Source organism: Acomys minous, assembly GCF_964271855.1.
Source record: "Acomys minous genome assembly, chromosome: 12".
Classification (NCBI taxonomy): domain Eukaryota; kingdom Metazoa; phylum Chordata; class Mammalia; order Rodentia; family Muridae; genus Acomys; species Acomys minous.
The window spans coordinates 71,374,851-71,388,490 of NC_140493.1; the positions used below are offsets into that span (position 1 = coordinate 71,374,851).

Below are 13,640 nucleotides of genomic sequence, written 5' to 3' on the forward strand. Positions count from 1 at the left end.
CTGTGAGCTGCCAGGCTCTACTTACTCACTGGAAAGATGGCTCAGCACCATTGAGTGTAACACAATTTTATTAGAGGTTAGTGTTCACTTCTATCACTCAGGGTAAGCAACCAAGGCTTGCAGGTATGCAGTGAAGGGCGCATTCTCATGCCAGAACCTGTGCGCCCCTTCAGGCAGACACGTCACACACAACCCCAGCTCAACAGCCCACGCCTACTGTTTGTTAGCAGCTCCCAGGCTGACCTTCATCCATGCTTTGTGTTTACTCCCCTGGGCTGCCTGTGATCAAACAACCCATCCTGCCAAGAGCTACTTTAGGATAGGACTGGGAAATCCCACAAAGTCCAAGCAAAGAAGCCCAGCTCTCTTCAGTGCTAGTGTTTTCCTTAGGCCAAGGAGATGTTTTCAGTCAAAGAAGATGGATGTCCAACCGTGGACTCCTCCTACTGTGCTTTCTCGGGCCCAGTGACTGACACCACTGAACGGCAGAGGACATGGAAGTCAAAGCACCAAGTTGAGGCTAAAGGAGATGTGGAGGTCCAGGAACAAAGTGGGAATACACAGCAGGGAGCTGGGAATCTGAATATTAAAGGGCTTCTTGGGGACAGCTGAGAAAATAGACTGTGGCCTCGGACTGCAACATTCCAAAGTCTGTGGGAAAAACTCAAAGCCAAAGCCTAAATTTGACCCCCAACAAAAAAGATTGTCATCTCGGTCCCTGTGAGATCTGGAATAACTAGTAGCTGCTGATCACCAAGATGCCCGACCCAAGCACCTCAGAGCTGCTTATACATTCAAGACTGTGATTAACATAGGAAGTCTGATTGCTGTCACATTTCCTATTTCCCCTGCCCTGTCACATCATGTCATGTCCTTGTGAGAGCCCAACTCTGGACCTGACATCTGCCCACAGGCACTAAGAGGTGAGCTGTGTGCATCCATTTGGCAGTCAATGGGTAAACCTGTGTTCCTCCTGAGTACTGTTGATAGCCACGCACTTTGTCAGGCTTGCAAACAGCTCCCTCCAGTGACAACATTCCTCTGGAAAGAATCCAGATAAGAGGGCCAAGCCTGGCAAAGAAGGGGAGGGAAACCAAAGCCCAGAAGAACTCATACCCAGTCTAGACCCAAAGGAAATAAAGGTCTTTCAAAAGGCTTAAGTTGCCCTGGTTGCTATGTATTTGGAGACTCATCACTAGGCAGAGCCACCACCCAGAGCCAGATCATAAACTGGGCCGTGATGTCAGTGGCTGGGCCACATCTGTGGGCACTGCTGGCATTATGGTGCTCTTAGAGTTTGTGGTCTTCGGCTGATGGCTCCATAGCCTTCTGCTGCAGCTTGTGGTTCTGGCCTGCATCACGGCTTTTGGCTTTATGGTGTGTGGGGATAGCGTGTCTTAGAGCTGGACATACTGAAGTATGAGACTCAAACCAAACAACCTGGTTAAGACTGAGCCAGTGATGGGACCCTACAGTGTAGGGGTGAGCCATCTTCCCCATAGGGTTTCAACTTGGGCATCCTTCCCCTGTGGGTATTCTTTGGACTGGCCAGTCAGGCTGACAAAGCCAAAGCTACTCATTTAAGTCTCTATGTAGCCCAGGCTGGACCAGAACTTTAACTATGGAGCACAGGCTGTTCTCAAACTTGTGAATCTCCCGCCCCAGCATTTGAGTGCTTGCCTTACTGACTATGGCAGCACACCTGGCTATTAACTGCTTCTTTACCCCTTCCCTTGGATTCTGCAGGAGGAGATTAGTGTCAGAAAACGCTTTGGGTCAGGCAGAATAGACTTTCCTTAGTGACAGACATACACAGTGCTTTAAAGATGGGTTTTAGGGCATTGAAAAGGGTGGAGTGAGCGAGAGTGAGATCGAGAGAGAGAGAGAGAGTGTGTGTGTGTGTGTGTGTGTGTGTGTGTGTGTGTGTGTGTGTGTTCCTAGCATCCTGCATGAGTAACAAATACTTATTCCTAGGCTCTCCCTCTTCAGACTAGGAACTAGTCATTTCCTAGATACTCTGCCTCTGTGTGGCAGTACTGGGGATTGAACCCAGGTCATGCCAGGTAAGTATTCTACCATTGAGCTATGCCACTAGCCCTCTTTAAGATTTTATATTGAGACAAGGTCTTGCTAAGTTGTCCAGGTTAGTCTAGAACTTGTTATCCTGCCTCAGCCTCTCCAGAGCTGGGATTATAGGCACGGCCACCATGCTAACATCTAGATTTATAGACAAAAACCCAGGTCATATCTATGCTTCAACACCTTAGGAAAAAAGAGAGGGCTGCCCTTTCTGTTCAAAATTGGGCCCTCAGAGCACCAGAAGCCTCCTTTCTCAGAGAACAAAGTTGTTCCTGTGGGCTTCAGCTGAGGAACTAAAGGAGCTCTTCAGCAGAAGGAGGGCTCTCAGCCACGGGCCTGGGGAGTCAGTGCACCCACCCTAGAGCAGAGGTGATGGGGGAGGAGGCCCAGGCAAGACAATATGGCCTTTCCTCTGCCAAGCCCCCTGACCTCCCAAGCAGGGCCTGTCACCTCTACATACTAGAGAAGGCTCCCAGCTAGCAGAAGCAGCATAGGGTGGCCAGTGGGGTGTGTTCCACAGGGCGGCAGACAGGGCTTCTTGTGTCCTGACTCAGGGGTCTCACTAGTCACGGTGAGAGGACTGGTGGCCGAGCTGCCGGTCATCGTAAGTGCTATAGCGCTTGACGTGAATGCGGCGGACACGGTCCCGAAGCTCCAAAGCATCCTCATCTTCACTGGGGGAAGCCTGGCTGCGACTCCGGCTTGTGGCCTCCAGCAAGGAATTGTCAGGGACTCGAGGAGTCTCGTAGAGTAGGACGTTGAGTGTCTCCTCGTAGATACGGGCCTCTGGGAACTCCACCTGGAGAGAAGGGGACAAGATGGAGTGAGGGGACATCATGTCAGGGCTCTTGACCTCATCCATAAAGCCTCCTAGGTTAGAAGTCAGGTGTTTGCCTGCCTGGGAAGCAGGAGGCAACAAGATGATACAGATGAACACCCCTGCATCCCACAGCACCTCACAACTGAAGACTAGTATGCGTGGGTATGTTCAGGTACAAGCAGCTCCTTGGTCTAGGTGTCAGGCACTGGGCCCGAGCTTTCCGGGCTGTGGTTTCTATGTAAAGTGATGCCAATAGCTATCTTCTTTGTTTTTGGTTTTGGTTTTTTGAGCCAAGGTCTCCTTATATCATCAATCCCAAACTACCCGAGACTCAGAATCCTCCTGCCTCAGCCTCTGAGCCCTGTGACTCCAGGCGCAGCCACCAAGCTGAGCTAGTGGCTTCAGGGTTATCAACGTATTAAGAGAGACATACATTATTTATTTATTTATTTATTTATTTATTTATTATGTATGCAGTGTTCTGTCTGCATATACACCTGTATGTGAGAAGAGGGCACCAGATCTCATTATAGATGGCTGTGAGCCACCAGGTGGTTGCTGGGAATTGAACTCAGGACCTCTGAAAGAACAGACAGTGCTCTTAACTGCTGAGCCATCTCTCCAGCACCCAAGATACACATTCTCTAGCCTAGTGAATAAATAGCTCGGCACAGTAAAAAAAAAAAAACAAATACATAATAACAAAAAGCAGTTTGCGGTACCCGTCTGTAATCCCTGCTACCTGGGAGGCTGAGGTTGCAAGGATGGAGAGTTTAAGCTAGGCCACCTAGTGAAATCCTGTCTCTAAAAGGGGTAGGGGGCGCAGGGAGGGTGGCTCAGCTGGTGAAGGTGCTTGCCCCCAAGCCCGACAACCTGAATTTGGTCCCAGGACTCACATGATGGATCCCAAAAGGAGAGAATTCTTCAAGCTGTCCTGACTTTCACCCACACAAATAAATGTAATAATACAGCAGCAGCTCTGATAAGCAGCTTCATTGCTTCTCTGACCTGGAAGCCCCCCTCCCCACAAGATCAGTATAGAAGAAAGAGAAAAGTATCAGGACCCCAGAATTGTAGCAAATCTGTCACACCGAGCTGCTGTGCTATCACCTCATTGGAGAGAATGGCTCCAGCTGGGCCTGTCTTACAGTTGGGGTGTGAGGGGGTTAGGAGAGCACACAGAGGAAGGGAAGAGAACACCTAGGAAGAAGACAGGCCCTGATTCCTAACTCCACTGTTCCAGCCCCTTGGCTCCCTGTCTCCTCCCTCCCCTGCCCCTACCCCCACTGCCAAAGATTGCCATCGTACGTAAGCTGCCCTTGGGACAACCCTCAGCAGACCACTGAGGCAGTGTGCAGTCTGCTGCTAAGGTTCTTGTGTCTTAATTCCTGAGCCCTTTGCTTCCCTTCATTTTCCAGATAATCTGCCTGGCATTCCACCCAGTAAAACCCTGCTGTCTCCAAATATATTCTCTAGGGAGGACACCTGCTGGCATCCGCAGAAAGGGAGGATCTGCGTCTATATTAATTGTCCCCCAGCAAGTAATTCACAAGGCCGATTATAGTGGACTATGCCTGTAACCCTAGTACTAGCAGGCTGAGGCAGGAGGGATGCTGTGTGTTTGTGGCCAACCTAGCTTATGTAACAAGCCCCAGCCTGAGCGTTAGCCTGTTTCAAAAGGAAAAAAATAAAAGGTGCTTTGTGTTCATCTGGCACTGTGATGTCACGCCATGGGCTCAGAACATCATGCTCACCTGGTGGCAAGGGCCCTACCTTACTGCTGCTTCCGAGTTGTACTGGCTAAGCTCAGGCTCTCACTCCCATGTCTGCAAGCACAGAAGCTGAGGCCAATGTGGTTGAAACGGCTCCCCATTTCAGACAAATGAGAAGTGCTGGGACCAGAACTGCACTTTCCACAGCGCCAGAAAGTTCCTTGCTGGTCAGTAGGTTTCTTTCTCGGCCACTGGCAACAGTTTCTGGCCCTCCTCCAGCCCCCCTGTTCTGGCTTTGTCCTGTCTGGCACCATCAGATCACGTTTAGGAGTACATGTGGCCCTGAGCTGTGGGAGGGTGCACTGGACAGCACCGGTTCTCCACCTTGGAGTCTGCGTCCTGTCCCTGGCAGAGGAGAGCCCACACACACCTTGGTCTGCTTCTTCTCTGTGGCGTACACGATGGAGGTGCAGCACACCTCGGCCAGCTTCCGACCCTGGCCATAGAAAGACCAGCAGCAGATCTCGTCGCCAATGACGTCCTTGATGAAGAGCACGCGGCCGTTGAAGCGCAGCGACAGCTTGTCAAACAGTTCAATGTTTTTCAGCAGGTGGTCATCAGAGTTGCTGAAAAACCACAAGGGCCAGCCGGCCTGAAGTGAGGTCCCGGTACAAGGGGCGCTGCTGGGGCGTGCTGGGGGCCCCCACTCCCTGGCCCTATAGTGCTGAAATGAAGACAAGGTAGAGGGGTAGAGAGGCAGAGAGCACCCTGTGGGACTGGGGGCCTTGAGGGAAAGGGGTGGAGCTGGCTCTCAGTGACAGCAGAGCGCACCAAGGGAAAGAAGTGACCCCCCTCAAGCCTGGAAGAAAGGGTCCCCTAATGCTACCTCAGCAGACAGGGCCCCATCTTAGGCACCATGCTGCAGTGTCCGTAGAGGACCAGGGAGGTCTAGAGCCAAGCTTGCAGCCACCTGCGTCTACCTGAGCATGGCTGTTACGAGGGCACAGTGAGAAACACAGGCTGCAGCAGCCTCGGCTCTTGTCTTCCCAGCACCCCTCTTTGCGCACTAAGATAGTAGGGATGTGAATCGCTGGCATGCTCCTCATGACAGGCATGCTTCACGTTTTACAGGCTGTGTGACAAGCCTCCTCCCCGGCTTCCCTGCTACCCCTGTCCATCGCCCTTAGCAAAGGTAGTTTCAAAACCCAGCCCCACGCCGTGTGCGTCAGGGGCCTGTGAACTGCCTTGGGCCTGCCGCCCAGTGCCTGAGTTGGCTGTTTAGCCCTTCAGTTGCTGCTGCCCCGCCCCACGCCCGCCCCATCCTTCATACCAGCAAAGATGCCTGTCATACCTGGTGTATGAGTACTTGTTATTGCTCCTGTTGTACAGCAGCTTCACCACAGGCTGCGAGGGAAGAAAGAGTAAGGGCTACGCCAGGAGCCTGGTGTCCCCAGGCCGGGGCCCTCAGAGTGCCCAGTACCTTTGTGGAGGATTCGATGAGCCTGTCCTCCTCCCTCAGGGATGTGATGATGGGGATGTTGCACACAGGCTGGTAGGGGTCTTTCTTGTCCTGGGTGACACAGAGAGCAGAGAGCTGCCTTTAGGATTATTGTGCGAGCCGAACTCAGCCAGGCACACCCCCAGGCCGGCTGCCACAGTCACCCTCTGCCTTGTAAGGAGGTACCAGATGGATCAAGACATTCTTGATAATAGATACTCCCAGCCAGTAAGCACATCTCCACTGCCAGAAATCCGAAGCTTAGGCATCTAGGCAAATGAACTCGATGCACAGCATGCTTGTGCTGCCAAGCGTCAGCGCTGGGCAGCTCCCACTGTTCTGAATGGGCGTGGGCTCGTCACCCCCATTCCAGCCCAGCTTTCCAGGAGCCAAGCCTCACGTCCCCAGAGGACGGCTCCCGACCTCGTCAAGCCTCCCAGCTGCCTCATACCTGCAGGGCGGTCTGGCACATGTTCACCAGTCCTTGAATGAGGTAATATTTTGCTTCAGCCATCAATTCCTGGATTTCCTGCCGGTTTTGAGGGAGGGTGATGGTGTCATCTCGGAGGTAATTCAGGATGGTGCCAAAGTGCTTTCCACATCGGTCTATGAGGATCCAGCCTAGGGATTTAGAGGGGTCCCACAGGGTTTAACAGTTTGCTTCCAGCTGTGTGCAGGGCAGGCAGCAGGATGCAAGGAAAGGGACTACATGAGCGCAGCAGAGTCCAGAGCCCGGGCTAGGAGTGGCCCAGAGGACTCTAGGCCTCGGATCTGTGCTGCTCCTCCCTGTCCTGAGTCCAGGAACAGCTGAGCACCTGAGAAAACACAGCACTTCAGGGCTCTGTGGAGGGCCGGGCTGTCTATGCTTGAGGGTGCTCAGGCCACCCTGGTAAAACAGAGACAACCAGTCCTGCTTCCCTCTGCCCAGCGTGCAGGCTCTACTGTGCTACAGACGTGTTCTGCCACACCCAGTCTCAATGGTTTTTAAGTATAGACTTTTTCCTCTGGATGATACATAAACATAGAGCTTTCTATGTACAATTTCAAGGGATTCTGAATCTACTAAGACTATACGAAGAGGAAAAGGTACAGACTGTAGACTTTTTTGGGCTTAAGCCCTGCTCTGAAGTCATCTCAGGATGTTCGCTTCCTCCCCTCACTTGCCCAGCATGCCTGGGTGGAATGCCTCACCTTCTTTGTCGGTCAGCACCTCCATGCGCCCACTGAACATGGCCTTGAGCATGGTGTCATGGCGGGTGAGGGCCCGCACTGTAGTGTAGTACAAGGAGCCGCCCACGTTGAGCTGCACGTACTTGTTGCCCAGCCCACCTCCCTTGAAGCCGCTGATCTTGGGCTTGGCCCCTGAGGCTGGGCACAGACACGTGTCCCCTGACATCTCCCGCTGCAGGTAGATCACCACACGGCAGGAGGTAGGCTTGGAAGGCTCTGCCGTGGTGGAAGTGGTCACAAATGAGTGGCCCGCGGAGGCCAGGGCCTCATACTCTTCAGTGCTGTACGGAAAAGGTAAAGAGAACATTGAAGTCAGTAGAGGGAGGAGGGGACAGCAGCAGGACTCTGACACGGTTTACTTCCTGGGTAAGCCCATGCACTCCCACGCAGACGCTAAGCTCCTGGGTGTACGGGTTAGTTTTTTTGTCAACTTGATACAAGCTAAAGTCATCTGGGAAGATAAACTTGTTTGAGAAAATGCCCTTCCATCACACTGGCCTGGAGTGGGGGCACAAGTTTGTGGGGACATTTTCCTGATTAATGATTGGTGGGAGGGGGGGGCTGCCATCCCTGGGATGGTGGTCCTGGGTGGTATAAGGAAGCTCGCTGGGCAATGCCAGTAAGCAGCATTCCTCTGTGTCCTCAGCTTCAGTGCCTAGGCTCAGGTTCCTGTTGCCTGGTCCCTTCCCCTGTGTCCCTCAACTATGACCTGGAATGTGTAAGCCAAACTCTTTCCTCCCAAGTTGCTTTTGGCCACAGTGTTTTATCATGGCAACAGAAAGCAAAGTAGGGCACTGGGCAACCGGAAGAAGGCCCCCACGCTGTTCTCACAGTTGCAGGAGCCAGGCCTGGCAGCATGGTTCTCCCTGGTCATCTCACCAGCTCCCCAGGCTCAGCTTGGCTTCAGGTAACAAGGAAAACTCGCAGCTCTAGCTGGGAACCAGATGAACAGATTGCCCTGGGATCTACCACACTGACCTCAAAATTCCCAGGATTCCAGACTTCTAGACTAACCGACTGGGAATCTAGCCAGCCTAGGAGTTTCCCAGGAGTCAAAGGGACAGGATGCACGTCCTGTCTCAGGGGTAGCCTGCTCCAGGACTCAGGTTAACTAACAGCAGCCAAAGGAAGCCTGGATCCAGGAAGGAAAGTGAGTGTGGCTCTAAGAGAGCATGGACAGGCCATCTATGGAGGCAGCGGCCAGGGTTCTTGGCAAGGGGTTACCTGTGCTCCCACAGGGTTTCCTGACCTTCCCCGTTCTTGGCACCAGCCTTGCCCCAAGTTCCTGTAATTGTCACCATTTTCCAAGGCAGAACATGGGGTGGCTGTCCTGCTGCTTTTTCCTGAGAGCCATCTCTCTTCTCTTCCTTCCAATAATGGGGGGAACAGACAAGATGACAACCCTAAAAATGACTAAGGAATGTGGAAAGTAAAACACAAACAGTCCAGAGACCTGAGACCTGAGTAAAGGAAAAGCTGGACGTGAGCATCTTCAGACTTTGGTATTTGCAAAAAACCTGGAGTCAGCGACACACAGATATGGAGGGACACTTGTATTGTGATGGTGGTGGCGGTGGGTTTTGTTTGTTTTGATTTTTTGACACAAGGTTTCTCTGTGTAGCCTTGACTGTCCTGGACTTACTTTGTAGACCAGGCTGGCCTTGAACTAACAGTGATTCACTTGCCTCTGCCTCCCGAGTGCTGGGATCGAAGGTGTGCGCCACCACACCCAGCTTGGTGTTCTTTCTCCCTCCCTCTCTCCCCCCTCCTTCTCTCCCTTCCTTCCCCACTTCTCACCTCTCTCTCTCTGGTCTCTCTGTTATGTAGCCCTGGTTGTTACAGAATTCAATATGTAGCCCAGGTTGACTTCAAACTCACAGACACCTGCTTCTGCTTTCATGGTGCCGAGATTAAATGTGTGTGCCACCACACCTGGCTGTAATGTTTTGGCTTATCCAAACTACCATTAACCAGGCCAAGGGTGGTGGCTCACGCCTATAGTCCAGCATTTGGATGATATCCAGGCTGAAGCAGTCTGGACTGCAGAGACCCCATCTCAGGGTAAAAAAGAAAGAATTTGTGGCTTAATTGGTAGAATGCTTGTCTAGCGTGCACGAGGCTCTAGGGTTGATTACCAGCAGTGTATAAAACCAAACATAACGGCTCAGGCCTGTAATCCAAGCAGAGGCCAGCGGAGGCAGAAAGACCAGGAGTTCCTCAGCTACCTAGAGAGTCTGGGGCCAGCCTGGGACACAAGTGACCCTGCCTGAAAAACTAACAAACCTCAACTGTTGCTAGGTACCATTAGGTGGTGAACACCTGTGATACTAGCAAGCCCTCAAGAAGACTTTAAGTCCAAGCCCTGTCTGGATGACAGAATGAGACAGAAGCCAAACTGGGCCAAACAGCAGGATCTCTGTCTTTTAAAAACAAAAAGAATACAGTAGTAATAAAAAGCTACACAGAGATACCTTGTTTCAAAAAAAAAAAACCAAAAAGAGAAAAGAAAGCCAGGCGAGGTGGCACATGCCTTTAATCCCAGCACTCAGGAGGCAGAGGCAGGTGGATAGCTGTGAGTTCGAGGACAGCCTGGTCTACAAAGCAAGTCCAGGACAGCCAAGGCTACACAGAGAAACCCTGTCTCGGAAAAAAAAAAAAAAAGAAAAAGAAAAAGAAAAAGAAAAAAAGTCACTAAAGAAATGGCTCAGCACCTGACTCGGTGGCCCACGCCTTTAATCCCAGCACTTGGGAGGCAGAGGCAAGTGGATCCCTGTGAGTTCAAGGCCAGCCTTGTCTACAAAAGCAAGTCCAGGACAGTCAAGGCTACACAGAGAAACCCTGTCTCGGAAAAAAACCAACAACAACACAATGAAATGGCTCAGCTGTTATGAACACTAGCTGCTCTTCCAGAGGACCTGGGTTCAATTCCCCGGCCCACATAACAGCTCACAGCCGTTTCTAACACCAGTTCCAGGGGATCTGACGCCATATTACGGCTTTTGTGGGCACCACACATGTGGTATACAAATAATAACATGCAGGCAAAACACCTATATGCAGCTGGGCATGATGGCGCACACCTGTAATCCCAGCACTTGGGAGGTAGAGACAGGCAGATTTTTGTGGGTTCAAGACCAGCCTGGTCTACAAAGCAAGTCCAGGACAGTGAAGGCTACACAGAGAAACCCTGTCTTGAAAGAAAAACCCCAAACCAAACCAAAAAGAAAAGAAAAAGAAAAAAGAAAAATACCCATACACATAAAATTTTAAATAAATAAAAACTCACTACGATCTATTCACCAAAGAAAAAGTATCATAGCTAAAGTCACTGCACACTTAGTATGTGGCAGTGAGTTTTATAGACGTTGGGAATATAATTCATCTCACTTAATTCACTTGACAATGAAACCATTTGGAACCTGTTACATTAAGCAGCAGGAGCCTACAAAGAGACTGTCCTTGCTTCGAGGAGTTCAAGGAGCACCATGATGTTCACAGAACTTGATTTGTTGTTGAGACAGGCAGGGTCTCTTGTACCCTAGTCTGGCCTCCAACTTACTGTGAGAAGAGGAAGACGCTGACTGAATTTCTGAGCCTGCTGCTCCCATCTCCTGAGTACGGGGGTTTCAGACTACACAACAGCCTAATTGTTTTGTTTTGTTTTTGGTTTTTTTTTTTTTTTTTTTTTTTTTTTTTTTGAGGCAGGGTTTCTCTGTGTACGATCCGCCTGCCTCTGCCTCCCGAGTGCTGGGATTAAAGGCGTGCGCCACCACGCCTGGCTACTACAGCCTAATTGATGTGGAATCAAACCCAGGGTTCCACTTGTGCTAGGCAAGCTCACCACACCCCCAGCCAACAGGAACCAGTAAATACACAAATAAACAAAGTTCGCATCTCTTCCGCTCCAGCTGGGTGTCAGGCCCCGGGACTAGGAAAGAATACAGAAGAATCCTGCCCCCACGGAGCTTATGTGCGAGTGGAAGAAGACCGGCTCGCTGGGCACGGCGGCACGTGCCTTTAAATCCCAGCACGTGGGCTTTCCCCATTGGGTAAAGAGACCCTGTCTCAAACAAAGACAAAAACACAGACGACAAGACAGACTTTATATAAACAAAGGCAGAAAGAAGCAGGCGGTTACACAGGTGACCACCGATGTTCCAGAGAATACAAGACTATGACCTGAGAATTATCAGGTGGAGGCTTGAGACCCAGAGAGGACAACCTTTCAGCGAAGATCTGAAAAGTACGCTCTAGCCAGCAGGAGCGAGCTGCTGTTGAAACAACTTCTAGAGGCTGAAGAGATGCCCAGGGACGAAGATCGCAGAAGACCCGGGTTCAGTTCCCAGCACCCACATCAATAGGCCTCCTGTTTCAGGGGACCTGACACCCTCTTCTGGTTTTTTACTGTGGATGCATGCACATGACGCACGTATGTACAGTCAGGCACACGCAGAACTTTTTACAAAATGAAACAAGTTTTATGCAGCTGGAGAGATGGCTCGGCGGTTAGAAGCAATGGCCGGCTGCCCTTTCAGGGGACCTATGTCCACGGACTGTAGTTCTAGGGGATCTGAGGCCTTCTTCCGGTCTGTGTGCACCAGGCACACTTACAGTGCACAGACTCACATGCAGGCAAACCCACCACACACTTAAATGGCTTTAAAAAAAAAAAAAGGAACAAGTTTTTGGAACAAATAGTGACGCGATGGAAGAAGGGGGAAGGTGGTCTGATGGAAAGGCAGAGAGAGGAAGCAGCAGATGCGGGGGGGGGGTGGGGGGGCTGGGGGGGCTGGGGGGGGGAGACAAGGGTGTGATCGGATTCATTTGTAGTTCCCAGGAACAACTTGTTGCCGGGTAGGGCTGCAAAGGTACGAAGTAGGAAGATCAGAGGAAGTGGTCTAGGCAAGAGATGATGAAGGCTTGGCCCACAGAAGCTTTGATGGGGACAGAAACAAAAAACAAACAAACAAACAAAAAAACCCACAGTGGAGCCGACCTCTTTAAATCCCAGAACACGCAGCGGTTTCCTGTTACCCATTATGTCTTATAGGAGAAACCGGGAACGACGGTTTTCAAACAAGAATGGCACACATTTAAGCATTCACTGTATCAGCGTGTGAGATTGAAACTGTCCCTTTAAAGATTTAGGTATGTCCCTGGAATAGTGGTGGGGTGGTGCTGTGTTAAGTAGTAGCACATCCTTTTGGTGGCTTCTGGAATATGGAGGAAATGAGGCCCAGGAGACTGACAGTAAGTAACACCAGAATGCTAAAATAGTGAGCAACTGCCTTACCTCAAAGGGGAAAAAAAAAATCAACCCCTTAACATGTTTTCGCAAGTTCCTCACATATTTTATATCTAATCCCTATTTCCCTGGAATCAAAGAGGCACATATACACGTTCTGCCAAAATCAAAGAAATTCACTGACTAGGCTTGCCAACTCAGGAAGTCAAATCCGGAGCTAATCTATTCTTTTCCCACAAAGCAGCCACTTTTGAGTCCTAGATGACGTCAGTCCAGATTCCGCCCAGACCAATGAGTTCCCAGAGTCCAGTGGCAGGTGACGCCCTAGAAAGACATTTCTGAGAGGATGAAGTTTCCACTGATCGCCTCAGTGCTCTTCCCTCTGGATTTCGCCTGTAGATAGTAGGTAATCCTGGGGCGGGGAACTTACACGTGTCTCTAAGGAAACCTAATGGGAAGCCAAGCAGAACAAAGATCACAGTAGGGTAAAGACTTGGGTCCTAAAGAAAGGACACGAGGGACGGCGAGAGGGTGCGAAGGCTGATTTGGGTTAGAAACGTCAAAAATCGTGGGAGCGACGCTTAGACTTCACCCAAAGGGTCCCTAGTGAAAATGGATAAACATCCCATCTCTCTCATGGCAGTGCAGGCTGCTCTCCCGCCACACCCCTCCTCTTCTGAGATACTGAAATCCGTGGCGCCTCCCATCCCCAGGAGACCTGAACTCCATCCCCGCGCCTTGTCCCGTGCCTTCTGCCTAGGACTCGGCGGCAGAGCCTGTCCTTCCCCTGTGCACCCGCACGTCTGGCTCTCACCGTCCGCGGTGGCGTTTCTCGTCTCAGCCGAGTGGCAAGCCGACTCCGCGCCGCCTCTGGCCTGCGACCGCCTGCAATCTCGGCTGTGAGCTCACATCCTGCGCCCGCCGACTCTGCCGCTGCAGCCAAGCCCTGCGGCTAGGGAAACAGACTACAAGACCCGGCATGCACAGCGCGTGAGCCGATCGTGGGGTCGAAAACTCTTCGACTTCCGAGTGTGAGAGCAAATCTACTTCCGTCGT

General features: G+C 51.3%; 1 protein-coding gene across 1 annotated transcript; it reads right to left on the reverse strand.

The window, feature by feature from the left end:
• Positions 1-1,776: 1,776 nt before the first annotated feature.
• On the reverse strand, positions 1,777-13,550 carry TNFAIP1 (TNF alpha induced protein 1). Its single transcript, XM_084750739.1, has 7 exons — positions 13,399-13,550; positions 7,301-7,620; positions 6,561-6,730; positions 6,092-6,181; positions 5,963-6,015; positions 5,042-5,237; positions 1,777-2,878 (listed from the first exon to the last, which is right to left on the reverse strand). The coding sequence occupies exons 2-7, from the start codon at positions 7,503-7,505 to the stop codon at positions 2,642-2,644; spliced, it is 951 nt and encodes a 316-aa protein (XP_084606865.1). The 5' UTR covers positions 7,506-7,620; positions 13,399-13,550; the 3' UTR covers positions 1,777-2,641.
• Between the last annotated feature and the right edge of the window lie 90 nt (positions 13,551-13,640).

Bases quoted from the DNA above. Each gene is read 5' to 3' on its own strand.
- TNFAIP1 (XM_084750739.1), bottom strand. From the start codon at position 7,505: ATGTCAGGGGACACGTGTCTGTGCCCAGCCTCAGGGGCCAAGCCCAAG. The intron at 6,016-6,091 runs GTACTGGGCACT...CTTCCCTCGCAG, and splicing joins TCATCGAATCCTCCACAAAG to CCTGTGGTGAAGCTGCTGTA. The intron at 5,238-5,962 runs GTATGACAGGCA...GTGGTTTTTCAG, and splicing joins AACAAGTACTCATACACCAG to CAACTCTGATGACCACCTGC.